A 26330-nucleotide genomic window follows, 5' to 3' on the forward strand; every position below is an offset into this window, starting at 1 on the left:
AGCACAAATTCCTCATTCTGTCTGTGGAGATTCTCATTCAGTGTGTCCTGACTTAGACACTAGAAATCGTCCGTTTTTAGAAGTTCTGTGGGAGATTCTGGTGCGGGGACATTGAGTGCATGCCCTATGGAATGATAGCGGTTTTTAATAATAACACTTTCCATCTCTTTTGGTGTCTCAGATAATTTGGGAATGCTTTTACTGTCATCTTAAATGGAATATGTTTTTCTGAATGTTCTGGGCTACATGAGGGAAGGAACATCAGGCTGGCAGTTGGGGTCCTGGTTCTAACCTCAGTGTGGATGTTTCATCATGCTGGAGATATTTGAACTGTATGGTGTCAGTCTCATTCGTAAACTGAGGGCACCAGATTTCCCCAGAGTGCTTTCCAGATTTCTGACATTCTTTGATTTGGAAGGTCTTGCCCTCCTAGGTGTTCTGTTTGCCATCACTGTTCCCTGATGGCCATGGCCTCTCCTGGTTCAGTGAGTGCCGAGCCGCTCAGCGGAGCGTTAATCACAGCCCACTTCTCAGGAGAGCTAGTAGCTGTCCCCACATCCAGAACCTCCTCTCTTCCTTTCTTCTGTCACTACCCACCTCCCAGAAGAGACTGAAGTAAACTGTCCTGCTGGGAAACAATTTCTTATGTTGAGGTTTCTCTTAAAGAAAATTCAGGTTGTAATTCTGACCTTTTCTGTACGAAGCCTTGGGCCAGAGACATGTGTGCCTTTGGGCACAAGATGTGACTGATGTCATGGTCTAGGGAGCTGGTCCTGCACTTCCATACCCCGTTCAACAAGCCTTTGTTTCCAGGAACTTGTGGCATATTCTCTTGAGGGGCTGGTGGGCCCCAGGACAGAACATGGCATTCTTTAACTCTGGTTCTCAGCCTTTGCAGAGCAACAAAACTTGCTTTGCAAATGTACCCCCCTCCCCCTTGTCACCCCAGCTCCACCTGAGTCTCCTGAATTGGGCTCTCTAGGGTGGGATTGGACACACATGTCTTTTAAAGGTTTTACTTTAAACTCTCCCTTCTGGAGCCTCCTTCCCTTCCTCCAGACCTGGCCCATGCACTGTTCCTGTGTCTTCTGTAGTTATTTTTTGTTAAGGCAGGTTCGGTAAATAGGGAGGTGTCATCAGAATATGGTAAACTGCTCTAAATCTGTTGAGAGAATTAAATTGCTTTGAGACTAGAAGTCCGTCAGAGGTGGGGGCTACTCATGTTAGCGTTCCCAGCACACTGTTAAGGCACAGGAACCACTACTAAAGATTGACTCCTAGTCCCTGTCTACAGAGGTCTGATGGTCCTTGTTTTGCTCTAAAACATCATGGGGAGTAGTATTAGGTCATTCACCCTTTTGTTAAGAGTATTTTAACATAATTTTTTGTTTATCCTCTATTCAGTGCAATTCAACAAATACTGAGAATTTACAATATGCTAAGCATTGTTCTAGATGCTGAGGATAGAGTAGGGAACAAAACATAAAATTCCTGCCTTCATTGGACACTCTCTTCATCAAAATATGTGTGTGTGCGTGTGTACACATAAACATGGGATTTAACACAACGGAATTAAATGGCTGTTTTAGCATTACAGAATATCATTTTAGGAGAAATCTTTAGGATTTAGGATTAGCCTGAGTATTCCTAAGATCACAAAGGCAGTCAGAAAATTTAGTTAAGTATGTGAAACCTGGATTAAATTCACAAAATGTTAAGACCAGAGATTGTGTTTTACTGACATAACAAGGAGCTCATGGGTGTTCAGGTAAATATTTTCTGAAGATAGAATGAATAAACCAGTGGGTTTAGGACTTTGCTCCAAAAAAAGGTAGACAAGGACACTGAAAGAATTAAAGTTCATTCTTTGATTTTGGGCATACATCTCTGGAGAGTTGTTATTAGGTACAAATCTTTCTTTGACTCTGTGTTTTTAACTCCGTGCATTTAATTCCACGTATAAGCAGAATACCTTGGGGCTCTGGAGTTCACAGTATTTTATCTGCTTATTTCACCTGTTCAGCAAAAGCGTTCATTCAAGCTGAATGTGTGTATTTCAGGCCTCTGGGGTGCTGCTGCACAAATTACTGCAAATTTCTATACTCATCTTGAGTGGGTTAGCGAGCTTTCCAAAGTTTTTGTGTTGTAGTTTATGCTTTAAATTATTTGATTCGGTTAGACATGATGTGAACATTTTGAATCTGCTTCTCAAGGATTTTAATACAGAATTATTAAAATCTTTCAGCATGCCTGTTTCAAAAGTACTTTTGTAAAAAGGAAAAGTATAGTCTTTTTTTTTTAAACCATAAGCAACATTGTGGGATTCTGAATGCCAGCTAAAATGATTGGTGGGACAAACAAAGATGACCAGTGAAAGAAGAGCACATTTGGTGTGGATTTCCAAATATCAAGAGAACATGTGAGCAAAACCAAGGGTGAGCTTCGGTCCTGGCTCACGTTGCTATCTGTGCGTTAACTAGCTTAGAAGTAAATAGCACGTGAGAGAGGGAAAAAATAGACGTTCTGGAAATAATTATTAATGCTAAAATTTCTGCATCTAATTTTGGAGTGCTTATGTTTGGAATTTCACGTGCACCATGCTAATGTGTGTTTCAGGTTTGTGGAGAAAAACAGCGCTTTGAGAAGTTGATGGAACATTTCAGGAATGAGGACAATAACATAGATTTTATGGTGAGTTATTTCAGTATTACGTTCAGTAAAGCAAACTCAGTTTTAGAAGTTATTTCCTAAATTCATTTATGTTTATATATTGTACATACGTATGTATTATATGTTACAAAGGATAGAAAATTGAGTATGATATGCTATAGATCCAATCTAGACTTGCTCTCTTAATCTGTATTTTACCTTTGTGGCATTTGTGTCCAGTTTTATTCTTTACATACACGCTATAGTAAAGGCCAAAAGTATTGATTATGGTACTTCTGTTGACCCTTGAACAATGCTGGAGGTTGGCGCGCTGGCCCTCCCCATGGTGGGAAACCCGCCTGTTAACTTACATTTGGCTCTCTGGTTAACGCGGTTCCACATCTGCAGATTCAATCAACTGTGAATCGTGTAGTACCTAATATTTACTATTGAAAAAAATTCACGTGCGAGTAGACCCACACAGTTCAAACTCATGTTGCTCAAGGGTCAACTGTATTTATAGCAAGTAAAGGGTGAAGCCATGTATTTGGGAAAAGGAAGTTAACACCTGGTGCAAATGCCTATAAGAGCCAGCTTTAGCTGTCAGTAATGCTCGTAAAAGTCCTTAAAGTAGAAACCAAGAATGTTGACCATTTTGCCTTTTGTATACCCCAGCCAGTGGCCTTCTCCAGACTATATTCTCAAGAATGAAGTGCTTTGGTTTGTAGAACTGACGGCATACATCCCCCAAATTAATGCACAGCAATGATTTTTTCCCTCCCTTGATTTCCTGCTCTAGTAATTTTGTGAGGGCGTAATCATACTGCATGTCTCCTTAGCAGGGTAAATCACATGCAAGAATGTGTGATTCAGCAGAACTGTCATCCTCAGGAACAGAAAGCAAAAAGAGTTTGAGTACTTCTCAATCTGTGTACTTAAATCTTAATCCTGGACTGAAGGTGGAATCCATTATAGAGAATTTCCGGAGCCAGATTACCCCTGAGTACACCCAGGCCTACTTTCTTTGATGTAATTCAGTTGACCTTGGGAACTTCTGGACCCAGGAGATCCTTTACTTGGGCTTAATTTCGCAGATCCCTGCTAGCCTAGAGCAGATATACCGTTTAAGTTCTTCCATAGTCAGGTCTTCTAAAACCTGTGCTTAGGATGCTAGGCGGTTTTCATTTGAATTGCTTCAGTGATTATAAAACATGGAACATAGCTTTGCAGATTTTTAACACTTTTATATGAAAAATGTTTTCTGGGTCCTCAAATTTTGTATACATCCTAGTCCTCAGCCCCTTCCGAAATCAGTATCAGTTGAAATCTTTTATAGAGCTTTTCTGTTCCATAAAGCATATGTATACATAGTTTTTTAAAAGATAAAACAGTAATTTGAAATAAGGAGTACTTTTACACTGACTTTTTAGTTCCTATTATTTGGATTTTTTTTGGAGTATTTAAGGCTAACATTTGCGCTGGTGACAAGTATGTAATGAGGTCGTGCCCTGGCTCACCTGACCAGGTTCTTTCCTCTGCCTTCCTAGGGGGAACTTATCTGTTCCTTTAGAGCTGAAGTTGCAGACTGGAGGCTCCCAGGTTGAAGCCAACATACATACAGGCTTGTGAGTTTAGTCTGACAGTGATGTCCTTCCATGAAAAAATTGGGAAATTATGCCTTAAACTACAGATTTCTAATTTTCCTGAGAACTAAAAAGTTCTGGTATGCTAGGTCCCCGTTCTTAGAGTATAAGCTGCTGGAGCCTAGTTGTCCCTGTTCCTCAAGTCTGAAGCTAGCCTTTCCAGTTTGTCATAGTCTACACCATTCGCTACTGTATTACACAGGGCCCACTTCACTCATTTATCATACCTACCAGATCTCCCTGCCATTCGAGTTTCTACTGAAATTATAATAATGTTAAGCCCTTTAGAACACCTGCGCTGTTGACCAGTGAGAGCATAGTTCCTGTCAGTTTGTTTATTCATATGTACATGCATTGGGGGAATCTTATGTAGAGGCTGCTAGTGTATGGGTACTGTGTGCTCGATTCATGTGCCATCTAGCCCACAGTTGCCTCTTAGGCATATTATAACACTCAACAGATCACTTAGACCTGCTTTCAGAAGAGAAATGGAAAGATGCCAAAATCCAGCCGTATTTTTTTTTCCCAGAAAATGAGGCTTTTCGTAAACTGTCTTGGAATGCAACTAAATTACACAGCCTCCCAAACAACATATTCCATGTAAAACATGATATGAATTCCTCAAATGTAGCACAAGACCTTTCTATGTATTTTTTTTGGGGGGGGGGGGAGCAAAAGAAAACAAAAAAGTGACAAACTCTTTTTTACCTCATTGAACTATAGCACCTAAGTAGTTTTTTAGTAAGTGGTGATAGAGTCCCTGTGTAACCTAGAGAGTTTACACATCTTCCACAGATACCCAATGGATAACATATACTCAAAGAAGAATCGAGAAAAATAATTTAAGCAAGATAAAGGAAGTGGGATATGGGGGAGAGAGGAAGAGCAAGGTAGTTTTCAGAGTAAGTGTGAATCTGACTGCCACAATCATACCTCCTTCTCCTTGCAAGTCTCTGGGTAACCATAGAGGGAAACCATTAGTGAGATATTTTCACTGCAAATAAACTTTATCGAAAATAAAATAGGTATGTTAAACTCTGTTGTATTATTTACTCAACTGGGGACTGCTTTTCTCTGTGACAGATCAGAGCCACTGATGCAGTTGTGGGGAGAAAATAGTAATTCCAAGGCTTTTATGGAATAGAAACTGGTTGATTGTTTAAAATGGAAAGATGGTCAGAAGTTCTGTTACTATCCTGTTGGTATGGCGGGGCCCACAGTAAAATTTCATAAATGATTACCTTGTGATATGATTACAGGTGATTTAAATGTTCTTCATTGTAATAATTTTAACATTTCTGCAGTGTGCCAGTAATAACTTAGTTTGTTCTGTATGCCTATAAGACTTTTTAAAAGTAGCTTTACCGAGATATAATTAACATACCATCCAACTTACATATCTAAAGTGTATGGTTCAATGTAGTTTTAGTGCATTCGTAGGGTTGTGCAATCATCACTGCAATCTAATTTAGAACATTTTATTGCCCCCCCGAAGAATTGCTATATCTATTAACGGTCATTTTTTCCCACCCCCAGTCCTAGGCAGCTACCAACCTACTGTCTGTCTCTGTAGATGTTCTCATTCTGAATACTTCACATGAATGGAATCATAATATATGTGGTCTTTGGTGACTGACTTTTTTCCCTTAGCATAATTTTTTCAAGTTCACCCAAGTTGTAGCATGTATAGGTACTTCATTTTTTTTTATTGTTGCATGATATTCCACTGTGTGGCTATATCACATTTTTGTAATCCATCAGTTCATGGACATTGGGTTTTTTCCCCCCTACTTTTTGGTTATTATGAATAGCACTACTATGAACATTTGTGTACAGATTTTTATATGGATGTATGTTTTAATTTCTCTTGGGTATATACCTAGGAGTGGGATTTCTGGGTTACACAGTAACTCTAAATAACATTTTGAGGAACTATCAAGCTTTTCAAAGTGGCTGCACTATTTTATTGATACATCACCACCAGCAGTGGGTGAGGGTTCCAGTTTTTCCACATCCTTGCCAACACTTGTTATTGTCTTTCTTTTTGATTATAGCCGTCTTAGTGGATATGAAGTGGCATGTTATTGTGATACCTCTATAACTTTTGAATTTTTAAAATTGTAAAATATTTTTAAAGACACAGTGAACTAAGGAAAAGGAAGTTGGTAAATGAGTTTAGATTTGTGAAATTGAAAGTATATGCCTATGATTAAACTGAGAAAACAAAGTTTGGAGCTCATGTAACCTATTGGGAATTTCATTTCAGGTGGCTTCTATGCAGTTTATTAATATTGTAGTCCATTCAGTAGAAGACATGAATTTCAGAGTTCACCTCCAGTATGAATTTACCAAGTTAGGCCTGGATGAATACTTGGATGTAAGTATAGTTGTAACCTTTGGTTCCAATATGAGACTTGATTTATTGTGTACCTTCAAAGATGCACTTACATAATGACCAAAGAATGCTTAAGGCTCTATGCAGTCAGGTGCTGCAGGTGCTAGTTCAAGAGACCAATCTGAGTGATGTTGGATTCATGCAGACCTCCTAGGGTGTTATATTGTCTTCTGCCAGCAGCCTTTTAGTACCAGAGTCAGATAACCTCTTAGAGCCCTGCTGCAGCTTTCCTTTGCTTTTGAGCTCTGTCTGGGTCAAGTCTCACTATATCCTTCATCTGGGCTGTTGGCAGTGTGCATTCTTAGTTACTCTGGGGACTCCATCTGGGCAGGGAAAATCAAACCAAGACTGCTGTAGAGTGATGAATAAATGCTTAGGGCATCAAAAATAATGAGGAAGTGGATACTGGAGACTTCCTCACGTAGCTGTTAAATCCTGCTTAAAGCTTTTACGTCTTTAGAAATTCTGCTTTTAGTTCTTGAGGGAAGAGGGTTCTAAAGTTTCTTTCTCTCTTGCTCCCTTGCGGAAGTGCTCAGCCAGTTCCCTGAACTTCTTCGCCTAAGAAACAAAGTTGATGTGAGAATCATAAACAGACTTAAGTAGCTGTGTATGCACAGAATGTACCCTTGCCCTTTGACTCTTAGGCAGTTTTGTTTTCCCTTCTGTGTAAGGAATGATCCACTTGAATTTGAAAGACCACTAGTGATAGGACAAGAATTGTTGACCTCAATTTCAAGGCTGTTTCTAGCACCAAAGAAAATAGAATACTTCCCTTGAACTTCCTTCAGAGTTCACCTGCCCATCTTCCTTTAGAGTGAGCCAAGCAATTACACAGACTGTGCTCTCAGTTTATTGCAAAGTGGAATCGCAGAGTTGGTTACTGTTGAGTTCATGACCTTGTTTATCAGACCAGCTGAGCTGCCCTTGAGTAGACTGGCCTAATGTTGTCTAAAGGCTACTCAGGTGGAGCCCTGAAAGATTTCAACTGAAAAATTTATTTGAATGGCTTTCCTGCTTAAAGACCCACTAATATCTTTGACAGAATATTGCATTCAACAGTTTTTTTCCTGCTTTGAAATCAGGCTGTGTCTGTTCTCTCTCTCCACATGCTCTGAGGGTAGCAATATTTGAATCAAAGTTGGGTGTATTCCTGATGGTGTTTTAGGTTGAACTTTGTGATGGCTGCACAGAGCTCATTTCAGGCTCCAGATACAATGACAGGTAGTAACATCAGCACCTGTTACTGTGAATCTTGTGAAAAATCCCGCTAAGCTGCTTTTTCATTTTCTTTTCTAGACTTTGCCCTTATTCAGAAATTTTTTCAGTTCTGACTCATAAACTAAGATGGAACATACTCTCTTCAAGACTGCTAAGATGTAGAATTCTAGATTAGACCTAGGAGAAAATCTGTTTTCCTGAAAATTTATTTGTAGAGTTGAATTCCTGTTAAAAATTTAAGATTTTTTTCCCCAAGGCTCTGTATATCTCTAACTTCCTGGCTTGTTGGCTCCCGACTTTGATAGAAGTGGTTAGAAGAAGAATAACATAAGCATATAGTATATAAATGCTTCATTAGTTTACAAAACCCAACCTTGTAAGTCACCATTGACTTGTTGAGTAAATGTCTATAGGTATCATCCACGTGCCATATATTATTCTAGCTACTCATCTATTCCCCAGGGAAAGACATGGTCTATATTACTTGTAAGAAAGACTGACTGATTTACTTGACCTCTAATTTTACCTTAGAGCTAGTTGGCTTCCTTTGGGATGCCTGGCCCTAGAATGCAGTGGATGAGGGAAAGGTTCCTGATGTGTGCTTTGGGAGCCCTGAGCTTCTCATGTTGGGGGAGTGTCTTAGCCAAGTAATTATGGAGCGTGGGTTCTAGCAAATAGTGCTAAAATAATCCTCAAGGCTAATATACTCTGTCGGTGTCTTCCCCGCCTCCCATGTGCCCTCACCCCCAACTGGAACTACCATCACTACCCAGGCAAGATACCACTCATTCTAATCTCTTCTATCACACAGATACCCCTCAAGTTTTATGTTACTTGTGACTGTTGTTCCCTTTTGATTTTTCTATCATCTTGATTTCACCTGCATCAAAAATGTTTTAGGTTGGAATATATCTGCATGGGGAATATAGCTACAGGAAGGATTAGGGAGGAAATGTATGTATATTTGGGAGAGGGTAAGCACCAGAAAGTAATCTGATGGTACTCTCTTAGATAGTTACTCCAGAGTTCTCTTAAAGAGAATGAGATAGAAAACCCTTTCTTGGAAGGAACAAACAAAAATATGTAGGCAATTGGGTAATTATGTTCTATTTCCACAGACATGCTGGCATCACATTCTCTTGCATTTTGATTTTTAGAAGCTGAAACACACTGAGAGTGACAAGCTGCAGGTACAGATTCAGGCTTACCTGGACAACGTGTTTGATGTGGGAGCTCTGCTGGAGGATGCTGAAACCAAGAACGCAGCTTTGGAGAGGGTGGAGGAACTGGAAGAAAACATCTCTCATGTAACTACCTCTCAGAAAAGGAAAAATGGCTAACATTTCAGCTAGGTGCAAAACAGATGTCCACTTTTGTGGCAGTAAACGAAAGTATGTGGAGTCTAGGAATGAGCTGCAACTTGAGCTAGACAGTGATCAGAAGCCATTCTGGGCTCTTTCAAAGAAGGCAGGTGTGTTACGTACAACTAAGTGGAACCCACTGCCTTGCCTTCCTTCACTGTTCAGTTTCTGCTGTGTCCATATTTCCTGGTCACCTTAGTTATAAGCACAGGAGATTTAGAAGATCAGCATTACCTGGAGAGAGATGCAACTCAGATATGTCAGTTTGGTGAAGTATCTTCTTAACATGAGTCATCTTGTACCAAATGTGTCCACGTAAGCTGTGGATGGGCTGATCTAGTGTCCTCATGATGTGGGTCTTCACTTTGCTGCTTCATGGGTACTTAAGTTCTGAATAGATTTATCTCAACAGTAGCATTTTCAAGGAAATCAGCAAGTTTTCCCACGTAGCCTCTTCTTTCAAGAAGTGTCCTCTCAGTATAATGAATGGGAATATGGTGCTTCTTAAAAACCCAAACATTGTGAGGGCCACATTCTTTTACTGAACTCTGATTGAAAGTATCCTTGACTGGGAAATGAATAGTCTCTTTTTGGAGGGATGTGGTTTTTCTCTTTGAACGGTCCATTTATTTTTCTCTGCATTTTCTTAGTTAAGAGTGTTACTTGTGCTTAATGTCCTTCCCCTTTTCCCATCACTCTGAAAAGGGGCATCTTCATGGCTTGTGGTTTAACCAAGCTGCCAAAACCCCTCTCTTTCTAAGTGCTGTGCTGACTTAGTTGACACCTGCTTAGGAAGAGCATTTACAGGCTCTTCCTTTTTTCCTTTTTGTCCCTTCCCTTAAAATATGTATATTATATTCTGAACCTGATCAGCGTAAATCTCCACTCTTCCTCCTCAGCTTGTCTCCCTGATTTTCCTCATGCGTGATTATTCTCAGTAAGATGTAAGAAATCAAAAGTTGCCCAATTTTAGAGCCTTATGTGAAAAGTAACTGTTTCATTCATGGCTCACCTCATCTTTCTCTGAAGCCTCAGCCAGCATTGCGTGACCATGCTTATATAACCTGTTATTGTAGCAACCACCTGTTTATTTGAACTGCCCTTCCAAAATGACTTTTGTTATTTGGGTAGTTTGTCAAAACAAGCAGTAGTATTTTTTCAACTGGTGACTTGTAATAACAGAACCAAGTTTTCTGGGTGAACAGTTTTCAGACGCTTTCGCCTTATGGCCCTTCCTCAGGAGGGGAAAGGTGGCCCGTCCTCCTTCCTCACCTACTATCTATTCTCTACCCTTGATGGCCCTGCAGAAGTGGAGAAGGACACACTGTGTACATCAAAGTGTTAAGGAGCTGAAGTATGGGTTTTATTAAGGATCCCTTGTAAATGAATTCCTGTTAGAAACAAGTATGTATTCAGAACCATCCTGTAAATATTAACATTTTCAGAAAACAACTTGGGGCACACATGCAGCACTCCGATGGGCCCCTAGTGCTCTCTGAGCTGCTCTTTCTGGAAAACCAAGGACCCGATTCAGAACGATCCTGTGTTGTCACACATCTTTCCTTTCAAAACTTTACAGTTGTCGGAAAAACTGCAAGACACGGAGAATGAAGCCATGTCCAAAATCGTGGAACTGGAAAAGCAGCTCATGCAGAGAAACAAGGAGCTGGATGTTGTTCGAGTGAGTGTGATGGTGGCAGCCGCCCCAGTTGGGCCGTGCGGGGAACTAGCTCCAGCTTTAGCCCAGTAGCTAGAACCCAGATATATTCACAGCAGAGGGACGCCTGGATGCAGCATATTTACTGGAACCATTTCAGAGGTGACACTCAAATGAGAAGTACACGTAGTTAGGGTATGTCCTCACGTGTGTGCCGTCAGATGCTGGGAGTTCACTATATCCTTATCGCAGGTTTTGGGAGCAACAATACTTTCCCATCTGGAGGAGTCTGAATGGATTCTGTGGATCACCCATTTGGTTGGAAATAAAAACACAGCATGGATTTAATTCATACCACTTACTTATGTTTATTAGGAGTTGGACTTCTTTGTATTTCTTTGCTTTGCTTCTGCTTGAAATCAGATTTGGTCGTTGCCATGGGAACGGTGAAATCACAACACAGGCGAGACCTACTGGCATTCACCAAAAAAAAAAAAAAAAAATAGAAAAAGAAAAAGAGAGAAAGAAAAAAGGCAAGATCAATCCATTTTATTATCAGATAATCCCAGCTATTTTGTTTGGCTTTAGCATTGTTTTACCTTATGGGTCAGGTATTGATGGAGTGCCATCCATGTGCTTGGAATTGTGCAGAGCATAAAAACACCAAAATGCCTGGAGGGCTGTTAGGCAAATGGCTTGCCTTTCTACCACCGTTAATGATATGGCACATTTTATGCAATGGTTGTCATGTCTGTGTGTGTTGCTTGATGTTCTGAGAGGTTCTACAGTTAACTCTAGGAAATTTATTTTCTGGCATGCCGTCGAGACAAAGTTGTAGCATATGGACTCAATTCGAGTGCAGAGTCTCAGATTATTAATAATAGACAGGGTGTGAAGAATGTTTCCCTGCCTGCTGGAGGTTTGTGGTGAGAGATCATGTGTGTAAGGCCCAGCAAGTGAGTTCCATAAAGTTCTTTCCCTGGAACCTCTGAGGGCCCCTTGTAAAAGGAGCGGGGACAGCCTTTGAATTGAAAATTGTAACTTTTTGTTGTTTTCTGCTAAGAACCTAGACAGAAATAAGTAATTAGTGGAAGGAAGCGTTGGGCTGTTTTGTTAACTGCATTACCAAAGGGAAAAGATTACAGTTGCTGTCCTGAGCTTGGTCAAGGGGGCATTGTGAGGCCAGAGAAATCCACTCTAAACAGTCAGCCCCTGGTTACTCATGAGTGGATTATTCCATGATTTGCAGATTTTTAATCCCAGCCTCACTTCTCTCCAAGTCTGATTTACGGACCTTTTGTCTGCTGTTAGCTGTTATGTATCTAGGAGTTACAAATGAACCTTAACAGGATTGAAAAGAAAACATGCTGCACTACCAGAATACCCTCAGGATATTCCAAAGTCAGCTATAAAATTATTTTTGGGTCACTTCTGCCCTGTTCTTCTTCACCTGTGGGAAATACTGACTTAGCTGTGTTTATTAATGGAAAGAACTACATTCTAGCAGCAACAATTGCTAGAATGTATTACATGCATTACCAGTGAATGTTTGGTAACGAATGGGACTTTTCATAGAATTTCCATAGAATTGCTATATGTGTGTATGTGTATATATAATACGTATCCCGTTTTTTTTTTTTTTTTTTCTCTTATCTCTCTCTCTCTTTTTTTCCGTCATTTTCTTTATCCTCACTTTGCCAGTATAATGGTAGTAGGCATGAATGTCATGTGAAGACAGGTCTTGACCGTGGGCTTTTTTGCAGGAAATCTACAAAGATGCAAATACCCAGGTTCACACATTAAGGAAAATGGTCAAAGAGAAAGAAGAAGCCATTCAAAGACAGTCTACCCTAGAAAAAAAGATTCATGAGCTGGAGAAACAAGGGACCATTAAAATCCAGAAGAAAGGGGACGGGGACATAGCCATACTGCCGGTCGTGGCTTCTGGCACGTTGCCCACAGGGTCTGACGTGGCAGTGGGTAACTTTGTGGGACCAGTAACAGGGGCCACCTCCTCGGGACCCTTGCCCCCTCCTCCCCCACCACTACCTCCGTCGTCAGATGCACCCGAAGCAGGTAAGAAGCCTTGGCCGGAGAACTGAGGTCGTATTGGGATATTTGTATTTCTTCTTTTACCCACTGTTCATTTATGTCCTTTATCTGCTTTTGTTGGCGTGTTCTTTTATTGATTGATTTTAAGAACTTTTTACCTTTTGAGATGGAGGTTATAAGTCTTCATTTCACATATGTTGCAGAATACTCCCCATTTGTCACTGAGGACATTTTGTAGTCTTTCAGAAAAAAAAAAACACCTTTGTTTTTATCAGTGTTTTGTTTTTGGATACTTTACGTACATATGGCATATTGCAGGAAAAACCATTCCCCTGTTTTCAAAGTCACTTTCTTTTCTTTTCCTAGTGCAAAATGGTCCAGCCACACCACCTATGCCACCGGCCCCTCCCCCGCCTCCCCCGCCCCCGCCTCCCCCACCCCCTCCGCCCCCTCCTCCTCTCCCAGGTCCTGCAGCTGAGACTGTGCCAGCTCCTCCTTTACCACCACCCCCTCCTCCCTCTGCACCCCCGCTGCCCGGGACGTCTTCACCTACAGTGGTTTTCAACTCAGGATTAGCAGGTAAGAGCACAGGTTTAAGACCTGGATACTTAATACAAATACTCGATTGTCTTACCTCTCGAAGATTAAAGCCATTCTTTCAAAGTCCAGGTCTGTTGCCAAATCACATGCGTCCCCTCTTAATATGAGAGCATTCCTGCTAATATAGCCAGTAAAGGGGAAATTGTCGTGCACTGGAGGCATTTTTCTCTCAGTAGCCTTTGTCACTGTCTCCCTAACAGGAGGTTCTGGTCTCACACTGTCTTCCCACCTTTTCTCTCCCCACCTAGAGAAGGGAAGAGAGACAGGTTACCTTGTTAGGGATCAGTGCATTTTCATGGGTTCAGCAAACATGGTAGTCCACTCTGACACAGCATGCTTCGGGTACTTATGGCTCTTTTCTTTGACGGTATTTTTGATGGCATCTATAAAAGGGGAAAATGCCTTTCCGTGTAATTGCCTGATGTAGGCTTCCAGGCATTACTTCTGAGCATTTAAGGACATCACAATTCACTATAGTGGAATTAAACTTCAAAGGGAAGCGTTGCCACCAGCAGTATCTTCTTGCCTTGAAACGCATCCAGATAATGCATGTGGTCCTGTTACCCAGGATAGAATGCAGCATCCCTCCCTTACCAGAAGTAAAATGGGGCGGGTGTGGGTGAGAGGAAGAGAGTTGCTCTAACGTCTTAAAATATAAGTTCTTATTTTTGACTCATGAAAATGAATTTTTACTCTTTTCTAAAATACCGCAAGCCATTTTCCCAGTCACGGAGTGTTTCCCTGGCATTTGGAATTGCTCTGAGCTTTGCCAAGCCGTCCCTGTGATGTCGGATGATTCTGCTTCCTCATGCATTTCAGTCCTTTCATGAGGTCTCTTATTTCTGATGAACTAGCACCCTAATAGTCTCATTTCCAAGGCTGCCATGGTTTTCAGAACCTTTTGCCCAAAGTGTAAATGATGGTCTTAGCTGTAAATGATCTCCCAGCTTCCATCTCTTAGTGTGTCCATCCCATCAGCAGCTTTACCAGTCAGTCATTAGGACTGTTTCATCCTAGCGACTGAAGCCCTTTTCGACACCAGTAAACCACCCATAACAGACATGTTCCACATCAGATCTGTGGTGTTTACTTCCACCCGCAGCTCCTATAAAACTGTCAGACAAGATGCCTGTTTAAAGACGTGTTGGCAGTAAACCAGTGACTTATGTTGACCTTTCAAGGTCTCCTTCGTTTACTGCTTTCTTCTAGAAATTTTATTGCTTCTGAAGGACAAAAGTTTAAAGCACGTCATCATGAGACAATTGGATTTTGAGATGTAAACAAACAGAAAACCTCTTAAGGAGCCCCAGGAATCTGTTCCATCAACAGGCTGTTTTCAGTGGTAGTGTGAAAACCTGTCATTGTCATGTGCACCTGGGCCCACTGATGAGGCTTTCTGTTGTAGCCCCTGTGAGACGTGTCTACTCTGGCATCTCTCTTTTGGTCCTGCTGCCTTTCTCTCTGGCAAAACCTAACGTGCGATACAGCCTCCACTCCCATTCACCTGGGCTCCGACTTGGACCTCGGTACCGCCTTGACAGAGAGAAGAGCCAAGAGGCTGAGATGGGCAGGTCCAGCGCTCCCTTCTGAATGGGGCTTGGCCTCTCTGGTTAACTTTTTTGCCTGGGGTCTTCCTGCTACTTAATCTTTACAATTTGTTGGCTCTGTTGATTGCCTCAGTTTTACGGCGTGGATCTCTGTGTTCAGCTGATCACTCACTGCTCCCTTCAGGGTTGCTACATTTGAAAGCTGTTCCCTTTGTGTCTTATGCATTTTGAAGGGCTGTATGTGGAATTGAAGAAACTCCTCTTCAGTGCCATAAGCATCCATTAAACAATTACAGGATATTCTGTTTTACAAGACATAAGGATTATAAGATCCTTATGTGTCTTTGATGGCTTGAGAGCATGCAGTTTCTACAAGGCCTTTAATCTCTTTTCATTACTCATCCTTAATTTGGCCGTTAACACTTAGTGGTTGTAGCCCATTTTGTGAGATGCTTTGCCAGCGTGTTCAACAACAACTCTCTCTCTCTCTCTCTCTGGAACCAAGAGGCCAGACAGAATCAAGATGTCCCCGGAGAGCCAAGAGACAGCTGAGATGATATGCCAAGGGCTCCTGCGGAGCCAGAAACCTGTGACATGGCTAGGCCCCTGGATCCACAGGCAACTGGGTGTCTTATCTCTTCAGCAGGCAATGAGCAAGTGTATTCTTGGTGACCAAGTCAGAGAACCAGAAGGAGGTCCCCTAAGTTTATCTTGTTGACTTTTCTTTGCATTTTATAGAGAATGTGTTAGCAGTGTGAAATGCATTTGAAGTGTAAGGTGTACCTCCTCAAATCTGTTAGATCAATCTGGTTCCTATTTCCCGGTCAGGTTGTTGATGACAGACACCCCTAGGTAGTCTGTAATTAACCTTTGCTGTCTCTTTGGAAGAATGTGCTTTGGAACGTCACAGTGAGAATTGAGACTTCAACTAATTATTTTTTTTTAATTAAAAAAAAAAATGGTTCATATCTTATGGAATAGCTTGCACAGGTCAGTATGGCTGTTTGGGACCCCTATAATGAAATCATTTTCCCCCTTCCTCTAAAAAAGAATTATTTTTAAAAACAAAATAGTAGGGCGTCTTTAAGGCAGACCTGAATGGAAATGAATTTTTGGCTCTGTGCTGCCTTGTGAAATGTGTCCCAGAAGCATGGAATTCTCTGCTAAGTGTGTGTGGACTGCTGAGCTGCTGGATGCTAACCATATTTAATTTTTTTTTTTTTTTTGTATTTTCTTTGTTCTTTCTGCTTCCACAAAAGACGGGCCAATCAAGCTTTTCTGTAGGTTGCTCCTCCCTGAGTGTGTTGAGTGTCTGCCATGTGTTCCTGTGGGTCACACTGTGCCTTGACATCTCTACCCCATCTCCCATCAAGCCATTGCATTTGCTCTGTGTCTTCAGGGAGGTGTGGTGCTGCCTCTTGGGATTCCAGGGTTGCCCACACGTTTTAGTTGAACCTGTAGAAGAGGTTATGGCCCTTTAAGCAGACATCCTGGGTTTCAGGTGCCCTGTTCCTTTCTCCCTGAAAAAAAGGAATGTTTTATAGTCTAATTTTTATCGTTGGATCTAAGGCCTCAACTCCGGAAGGATTTTAGGGTTTTTTGTTTTGTTTTGTTTTGGCTGCGCCATGTGGCATGCAGGATTTTAGTTCCCCAACCAGGATGGAACCTGTGGCCCCCACCCCCCACATTGGGAGCACAGAGTCTTAACCACTGTACCACCAGGGAAGACCCTAGAAGGATTTTAGATTTATCCTGAGGGAGAGAGGAAAGGTCCTCCCCAGAACAAGGGAAAGCTGCTGGGTGCTGCTTTCCTAGTCCCCCCTCACGAGAGATCCCCCCGTGCCCGGCTCTCTCCAAGGAACACCCACCCATCCACACAGAGCCACGTCCTGTAGCTGGAACATTGGGAACATGTTGTGTATCGTGGTCACCAATAGACCGCTAACCCTCCAGCCTCTCCCCCAACTCCCCAGTCAGAGTCAGGACAGCCTTTCAGAAGAGAACTTTTCTGCCCATGCTCTGATCTCAGGCTTATTCCTAATCTTGCTTAAAGAGTTAAACGTAGGGTGGCTGCACATGGAGTGACTTGTAGGGAGTGTCCTGAGGCCGGCATTGTCTGTGGAAGGATAACGGAACCAGAAGGCGCTGACCGGTCCCCCACCTCCCATCCACCTCTTCTCCCTCAACTTTGCTGAAATGCCAGACTAGAGGAAGATCCGGTTCTTTGTCCCCTGGAGGACATGGGTTTTCCTGGGCAGTCAGGGCAAAAATGGACATTGTTGGGTGGTGGAGAGTAAAGTGTCACGTTTGGTGGTGGAAGGCCTGGTTTGGCAAAAGCTGTGTTTCTGTGTTCCTGCATGCTTCTGTGTGGATTTGTCAGGTGACATTCCCGCTGTTTCTGTGGCCTTTGTAACTCTGGAGGAACGAGAGGCACTGTCTGCCTTTTTGCAGTAAGGCAGGCAGCCAGGTAAAAGCCCAGTTTTGTGTTCCATTCATTTTGTTCTGCACTGAATTTCTTCTTCCTCCCTTCCCAAATAGTGTGGTGGGCAACCCTGAGACAGACTTAAGAAGGTGAATATTTATAGCTAATTGGTTTGGGAAGACTTCTTTATGGTGTGTAAGTAACTAATGGAATTTTTAGTGGATTACCTTTTCTAGCCCAAAGCAAGAGGAGGTGGCCCTCCCCCTCCCCCCATCCCCTCAAAGGTGGAGCTCTTCCTCTCTATTAAGAGGTTTTCAGTAGTTTTAATGGGTGCATTCTTAACCTTCTGGTTGCACATAGCTGATTCCTGGGAAGAAGTTGCTCTTGAAAAAGAGGGGGAGGGGACTGTGGCCCTTCTCAAAAAAGCAATACAAACCCAGATGTCGAAGTACCCCCTTTTGTCTTCTTAAACATTCTGTTTTGGGCCATTTGTGGCCCTTAGTCTGTTTGGAATAACTCAGCCAATATAATCCCCATTATTGAAATCATCCACAGGAATGTATTGTCCTGGCTGAAAGTCAGCCTTCTTGACATTTCATTCCTGGTGGTTTAGGCAGACATTATCTGCAGTCTCTGATCATCTTTGAAGATTTTTTTGGAAATATGTGTTTGAGAACCAGAAATTTAGGATGTCAAAATTCGACTCACGTTCACCAGAGTCAAACTAAGTGACAGCAGAGTATTTGCCCTCTCTGCTGTCTAATAATCTGAAGAATAACTTTTACGCCCCAACACTTTACTTGTCCTAAGCTTTGTCCTGACACTGTGACTGTATTTCCAGCAAGTTGCCTGCATTAAAAAAAATAGAAGCCCAAACCCCAGCTCTTAGGCAACTTTAACACACTGTTGTATCAGTCAACCAGATGATGACCTCAGGTTGCCCTGGCCACAGTGTTGTGTGACATTTTCCATTTCTAAAAACACTTGGCTACCTCTTGCCAGCCTTCCTCCAGTGTTAAGAGTGTCATCTGCAAGGACTGTTGCCTGATTGTTCTTGAGGGTCTTGATGGAATCTTAATTTCATTCTCTCTGACTTCTGTAGCTGTGAAAATTAAGAAGCCAATCAAGACGAAATTCAGAATGCCTGTTTTTAACTGGGTCGCCCTGAAGCCAAATCAGATCAATGGCACAGTCTTCAATGAAATTGATGATGAGCGAGTTCTGGAGGTATTGTTCTCATCGGTTAGAAACAAGGGGCCATCTGTGCAGCAAAGCCAGAATGTGCGCTGTGTTAACCTGAAATTTTCAGTAATAAAAGCTAGTGTTTTTAGTGCCTTGATGTAAAGAAGAAAAGGAGAATAAGGTTGGATGCTATTTTGTAAGGTGGTTCTAAAACTATGTTTAAAAAGTTACATTAAAATGGAGTAGTTTTGAACATCTTTACTGTGTGTCACAAAATATATATCTGATGCAATTTCTTCCCTTAATTTATAAAAGGGCATAAAAACGTTTTATTGAACTGTAAGTGAAAAAGGACTCAGTAATCACACCCACTTCCTGGTTTGGTGGATAGTTTTAGTGTGTGCGGGCCATCCCTACAAGCCAGTAATTAAAAGGCAGCTGAATTAGCGGGTTGGAATCTACTTTAGACATTTTTGTCTGTATGTGTGGCATAAGTCACGCAACTCTAACACAAATAGAGAAATAGAGCAAGCCATGGCCAAAGACAAGTACTTAGTAGAAAAAGTAATTTATTTGATGCTTAAGAAACTGTCTAAATGCTTGCTTCCCGACTTCATTTTTAAGTATAATCTAATTTGCCTATTTCATTCCTCTCCACCCCAGGACTTAAATGTAGATGAATTTGAGGAAATATTTAAGACAAAAGCCCAAGGTCCTGCCATTGATCTTTCTTCAAGCAAACAGAAGATAACGCAGAAGGGATCAAGCAAAGTGACGTTACTAGAAGCAAACAGGGCTAAAAATCTTGCCATAACTTTAAGGAAAGCTGGAAAGACCGCTGATGAGATATGTAAAGCTATTCATGTGTAAGTTCAGGGCATTCTGGAAGGCTATATCCTAGTAAAGTTAGGATAAAAATGGTAACGTTGAAGAGGTGGACCAGAAATGATCCTCAGGGGTGCTGTATGAGGATGAGTAATTAATTGTTTTAGAAGAATAACAACTGGATCATGACATCATTTATTATCTTGGTCTGCTCTCATATACGCTTATAGCAACACTTACATAAAAGGAAAGTTGAGAGAAGTATTGCAGATGCTAAGAAAAGGGAGAAAATATCAGTTTTCTGTGGAGTATCTGAATTTTATCCAGATTTGTTGAGTACAAATTTGATGGCATTTGTGGAATGATTCAACTCAATGCCAGATGCAAATAGGACACAGATGCGTATTTTAATTCATAACAATAGGAATGTGATTCCTGTTGCTCCTTAGCACTTTCAAGACATTTTAAACCAAGTTTAGTTTTTTTTTTTATCCTTGAACTGCAGAGAAAGTACTGGTTTTATTTACTCTTCTATTAGAAGGCTCTTTCTAGTCTTTTAGTCACGGTGAGTTTCAGATATGATAAGGATGTTATTAGATGTTTTAGGAACTAATTCATCGTTAATTGGTATTTCATGCATTTTGATCAGAGATTCCTAGAGAAGTAAATGACGCTGTCATTTGTTCCAGTTTCATGTCCTCAGCCAGGATCATAATCTAATAGTTCAGTGCAGCCTGTCGTCTTTTCTGATTTCTGGTGTTGAAACCTGATATGCATTCTGGTTTTTAATCTTTACATATCTTGTTTGTCATGATGATTAAGTATAATCCTTTTGCTGAACGAAGATTGTCCAGGGAACAAAATAGAGGTTGTAGCAAATACTTCTTTAGTTCAGATTGAGTATAGGTCCACAAAGACCTGGTATTCCTTCAAGGAATGTAATGTATTCATTTAAGCCAAAATATATAGTACAGGCATTTTGATGCATTTTTTTTCTAAAGACAAAAAAATATCCCAGACTTACTGGTTTAATTGAATTATTTTACAGAGTTCACCAGATATTCTGTAATTGTGTGTATAATATTATATCTCTTTAATTAACAATACTTCACATGCCTAAAAATATATGTCCTTGAACCACTTAACCACCAGATACTTCAGCCTTCCTTCTGCTTCTTCCTACTGTCATGTACTGTTGATTTCTATAGGCTTAGGGCTATACTAATAGCCTAAAAACTGAGCATGGCAGTTGTGTTAAGATCCAGGTTTCCAGGAAGGACCAATGAAAGTGCTTGATGCACAGGCAGGAGCCAGCACCAAGGGGCATGGCCACATCTGTAGACATCATCCACCTGTAGACATCAACTCATCGACGTGGTGGTTCATGAGCTGGACCAGATGGAGGTGTGGCAGAGAGGGGAGGAGGTTTTCTCTCTAACACTGTCATGTCCACCTCTGTCTTCAGATTTGACTTGAAGACATTGCCTGTAGACTTTGTAGAATGTTTGATGAGGTTCTTGCCAACTGAGAATGAAGTGAAAGTGCTTCGGCTCTATGAGCGGGAGAGGAAGCCCCTGGAAAACTTGTCAGATGAAGACCGGTTCATGATGCAGTTCAGTAAAATTGAGAGGCTCATGCAGAAGATGACCATCATGGCCTTCATTGGGAACTTTGCTGAAAGCATTCAGATGCTGACTCCTGTGAGTGGACCAACTCTGGCAAGGGAAGGGGTCCAAAGAGATAGAATTGTTTTGTTGTTGTTTTCAGTTTCTCCCAGAGTTGCACTTACAGGGACTCTAAGACTCCTTCCCAGAACTTTTGAGATGGCATTTTTATTTTCACATCTTTTTCTCATTGTGTATGCCAAGTAAATTTGAAAACGGTGAATTTCCCTATTCCATATTGCTATTCTCCCCAGAGGATGCCATTTCTCGTGTCTACATATGTGCTTTGGATTTCAAAGGACACCTCAATACAGAGGGCAGGAAAATCATTTTCTCAAATTTGGTCTCCTCTTCAAGGTACCAGTACTCTGGCTGGGTTAGCAAGACTGAACATGTAACTTCATTTCTAAAAACCATCTCATATCTTTAGGGAACAGGCTTATTGACTTTCACTGGAAGCATTAAATTTGCCATGGGAGTCTTCTTCCTGGGAAGTTTGTTACAGTACACTGTGGTGATGTAGAAATAATTGCCAACCACTTCTGTTCCTTTGTGTTAACCTGGTAGAGACTTGTGAATATCATAATAGTTCTTTCCCAGTTTTATTTCTAAATAGATGTTTGTTAATTACTGATTATAGTAGCATGTCTGTCCAAAGTATATTCTGAGAACTTTTACACAGTGATTATATTTCTTTGCTATTTTGTTTTGTTTTTGTTCTTGGCTAGCTTCACTGATTTAAAACTGTGAATTGTATTACATGATTAGAGAGGGTGGGCAGGGAATTGACTTGTATTGAAAGACTCTGTTGACTCCTAACTCTTACGTCTCATTGCTTACAGATTTTATGACAAGCTAGTTCTACTAATACTTCCTGTTTCAAATACTTTTAGAGACGAGCTTGCATATAATGCTATAGTTACCTAGCAGGGCAACTTAAGTTTGTTATGTTGAGGGAAAAATAGAATCTCAGCATTCAGGCTTTAAGTTCTAAATGTAGGCCTGTTTTCCTTTGGGTTAAATTTTTATTTTTCAATCAGCATTTCCCATTTTTTAACATGTCTTTTTTCCCCCCCTCCTTCTTTCCTTTGACTGAAATCTAGCAACTGCATTCAATTATAGCAGCATCTGTCTCTATAAAGTCGTCCCAAAAACTCAAGAAAATTCTGGAGGCAAGTGAAGTTTTCCCCTTATGTATGTATGGAAGAGCTGACTGGTCAGCTGCATTCCTCAGCCTGGGAATGCCTGGGATGCTGTGCTGATGGGCTTCTCTCTTCTTTCTTTCTTTGCAGATCATCTTGGCCCTTGGAAACTATATGAATAGCAGTAAACGAGGAGCAGTTTATGGATTTAAACTTCAGAGTTTAGATCTGGTGAGTGGACTAAAAGAAATGCACGAGCTATATGAGAGATGAAACAGCTGGCAACGATTAAGTCCTGGAGCAGAGGGACTCTGCTCTTGGAGGTGGGGGTGGGATGTTTTTATGAAGATTCTCTGCTAGTGGGAGGAGCAGTGGGTACAAATTTTCTGAAACACCATATGGCAGCAGGCACTTCGAACCTTAAAAATACTCATACCTTTTGACCCAATATTTCCATTTCTAGGAATCTTTCCTCAGGAGTGTGAATTGTGGGTACTCTGTTTTATTTATAATTGCAAATAATTAGCAACAGGGTAAAGAATCCGCATTTGGGAAAGTGATTAAATATGCTGTCATAATAGTTAATACAGTGAACTATTCTTCAACTGTTAGATTATTTGCGAAGAGTTTTCAAAGGAATAGATAATTTTGTATTTAGGAAAGAAAGAAGGGTATAAATGGTACAGCTTGATTTTTAACTGGGTAAAATATGGAGGAAAAAACCGAATGGAAGTAGATTAAGATATTAACAGAGAGGTTGAATGGCATTAGGAAACTTTTTTGAGCTGCTTCTTTATACTTTTCAGTGTTTTCTTAAAAAACTTGTTTTTTTCCTGGATGAAGAAGGGTGCTCCGCCGCCCTTCAGAGTCACCTGACTTATAGGAACAGGACTGGAGAAAATGTTCCACAGAGCCCTGTCCCCCAGGCTGTACGGGGCAGCGTGGCTTCCACGGGAGCAGGATGGGCCGTGGGTAGCGTCCCCAGCCCTGGGGGAGACCTGGTTATTTAATAGGGAGTGTGTGGTTAGTCACATTTCTGGCCCCCAGAAGGCCATGGTCCATTAAGCACCGCTTTGGATGGCGGAAAAAAAGGGGCTGAGTAGGATGTGAGGACTACGGGGTAGGTGTGTCTGTGCACGCCTGCCAGCTCCAGCCTCACTCTTACTCCGGCCTTCACTTGGGAGAGCACTGAAACTGGAGTCTTCCTGTGTGTAAACCAGGGTGGTGGTAGAACAGATGGCGGCGGGAAGCTCACGTGAAAAGAGATGTGTGAACAGCTCTTGTGCTTAGGGTCATCCCTAAAGTTGAGCATATCCTCTGGTCAGGAAGTCCTCTTGTCACTTTATAATTCCTGGGCTGGTTCACCCGAGAACAAAGCTGACTCTCCTGTGGGCATGCTTTCTGTCTGCGTTGGGGCACCTGTGCTCAGGTATTTATTCTGAGCGGGAGAGCATCATCTGGCAGGTCACTCTCCCATCATGCTTTACTCTAACCCGTGTCTCCTTTGGTTTTCAGCTCTTAGATACAAAGTCAACAGACCGAAAGCAAACACTGCTGCACTATATATCCAATGTCGTAAAAGAAAAATATCACCAAGTGTCCCTGTTTTATAATGAGCTTCATTATGTGGAGAAAGCTGCTGCAGGTACTTGATTTCAGCTATTAATGTTACTCTTGAGTATGAATGCCTTGAATCATGGGGAACCATTCCCTGCTTAAACAACACCCTTCAGAACCCCTCTACAAAGGCGAGGCTAAAACGTCAGAGGCTCTGAGCTGAAACCCGTCGGCTCTGGTGTTGCCCACACCTGGGAGCATTAACAAACATGGACATGAAGAGGACAATGTCCTTTTTATTAAGGGCCAGGTCTTTGGGTTTCATGCACCTTCCCTATTCCATCCGTTGCCCTTTTTATTCTGTTGTTGTCATTTGAAATAAGAGAATGAGAATCTGAGAACTCACCCCCCAGGGGTGTGTAATTAGATTTTGTGCTGTCCCACTTGCTCAGGTGTGGCAGCTCTAAACATTTTGTGTTTAGCCTGAGCACAAGTTAAATTGTTAGTACTTCTTGGTTGTTACTTTGCTTATGACAGTTACTCATTTTCTCATTTGAATCATCGGCAGCCCTGAGATAGTTGGGCTGTACTGTTAGAGATGAAAACGGACATCTTTCTAGATTAAATGCCTTGCCCAAGGTCACATGGGTAGAAAGTGGTAGCAACAGAACTCAAACTCAGATCATCTTCTCATATGGCCTGTTGTCCAGTGTACAATGTCCTCTCAAAAGAATATTAGGCTTGGGACTTCCTAGGTGGCGCAGTGGTTGAGAATTCGCCTGCCAATGCAGGGGACACAGGTTCGATCCCTGCTCCAGGAAGATCCCACATGCTGCGGAGCAACTAAGCCTGTGCGCCTCAACTGTTGAGCCTGTGCTCTAGAGCCCCTGAGCCACAACTATTGAGCCCATGTGCTGCAACTACTGAAGCCCACGCGCCTAGAGCCCGTGCTCCGCAGCAAGAGAAGCCACTGCAATAAGGAACCCCTGCAACACAATGAAGAGTATCCCCCACGCTCAGCAACTAGAGAAAGCCTGTGTGCAGCAACAAAGACCCAACACAGCCAATAAATAAATAAAATAAATAAATTTATATAAAAAAAAAGAATATTAGGCTAGAAAAAGGAACAAGGTGCAGATTGACCTTGGAGTTGGATACATGCCATGATTCTCAAATTATGATCTTGAACCATGATCAGCCAAAGTGTTTATTGTAAATTTGTATTCCTGAGACCTTCCCAGACGTACCGAATCGAATCTCTGAGGGCAAGACTTCCTCAGGGTAAATGGCTGCTGCTGCTTGCGCTCTTACTCCAGAGCACTCCGTACAAGCCTCTCATACAAGATTTAATAAATTTTATGACTACGTTTTGCATGTCCATTGCATCCTGTTCATATACGAGTATAATCAGGTTTTATATATCTTTATAATTTCCTTAGCCTCTGGCAAATTGATGGTTGGGAACAAATGAGTGAATGAATGAGATAATGCACTGTTACTGGGAGGCTGAGAAGCAGGAGGAAATGATATTTTGACCAGGAAGGACTGTGCAGTGCAGGCTGTGACAGACCTACTGAGGGCTCAGGGATCACTTAGGCAGTTATCAGGGCTTCTCTTCTGGTGGAGTGATCTTCCTCCCTTCAAGTTTCACTTTGTCTAAATTAAGGGTTCTTTAGCATCACAATTCTAATCAAGAAAAAAACGTTAAAAATTTCCTATAGCACATTTTTTTTGGCCCAAATGAGATTCCTCCAAAGTATCATTTCAAAAAAATCTGTGAGGTAAAATGGGGAGATTGAGGTGCTCTCTGGCTGACTTGTTTTCTGTATTCTAACTCTGGGGCTCAGGTGAGCTGACATGAATTCCCTATCCATTTACTCGTTTATTCACTCCCTTCTACTTCATTTATCCAGTGAACCATTTCTGAGTTCCTGCTTTGTACTTGGCAGTGGCCTAAGGGCTGAGCAGTCAAAGATGAGTAACACAGTGTGGGTCTAGTGAGGGAAAAACATGCTACCTTGTTTCATAATTCATCCAGGTGCAGAGCTGGGTCAGGTGGTGGGGAGATCAGACCTCCTGCAGGAGGCTGTAGAAGTGAATCCACTCTAGGAGGGTGGCCACACTGCCGATGGAAAGGTTTGTGGTAATAATCCCTTCTGAAGCACGGAAGGGTTGTTTAGCAAAAAGCTATTAAAAGTTGCTTTGGGTCCTCGTGGTCAGTACAACTAAAAATTCAGTAGGTAAAATGCTACCCCCTGCTGGAGAGCCACAGAAATGCAGAAGAGTTCAAAGAGGTAGAGGATAAGCTCTTGGGCTGGTCAGTTAAGGAACCTCTGACCCTACAGGCCAACCAGGAGGTTATCATCTCCAGCAAGAGAAATGGAAATAGTTGGGAACAAGCACAGGAATCGGGGTC

The 26330-nt window shown here is 41.7% G+C and overlaps 1 protein-coding gene across 5 annotated transcripts in view; it reads left to right on the top strand.

The window, feature by feature from the left end:
• Nucleotides 1-26330, top strand: part of FMNL2 (formin like 2) — a 299283-nt gene that overhangs the window by 258941 nt on the left and 14012 nt on the right. For all 5 annotated transcript variants that reach the window (XR_009055041.1, XM_057744655.1, XM_057744657.1 and 2 more), the window contains exons 10-21: nt 2617-2691; nt 6559-6669; nt 9063-9212; nt 10846-10947; nt 12687-12999; nt 13342-13554; nt 18647-18771; nt 19390-19592; nt 21017-21251; nt 22319-22387; nt 22508-22588; nt 23873-24002. Coding sequence is in view for 4 of the 5 variants with exons in the window: in XM_057744655.1 (XP_057600638.1) it covers nt 2617-2691; nt 6559-6669; nt 9063-9212; nt 10846-10947; nt 12687-12999; nt 13342-13554; nt 18647-18771; nt 19390-19592; nt 21017-21251; nt 22319-22387; nt 22508-22588; nt 23873-24002 (1807 nt within the window). In the remaining variant the exon portion in view is untranslated. The remainder of the gene's footprint in view (nt 1-2616; nt 2692-6558; nt 6670-9062; nt 9213-10845; nt 10948-12686; nt 13000-13341; nt 13555-18646; nt 18772-19389; nt 19593-21016; nt 21252-22318; nt 22388-22507; nt 22589-23872; nt 24003-26330) is intronic.

This window comes from Hippopotamus amphibius, chromosome 8, assembly GCF_030028045.1.
Source record: "Hippopotamus amphibius kiboko isolate mHipAmp2 chromosome 8, mHipAmp2.hap2, whole genome shotgun sequence".
Taxonomy (NCBI): Eukaryota; Metazoa; Chordata; class Mammalia; order Artiodactyla; family Hippopotamidae; genus Hippopotamus; species Hippopotamus amphibius.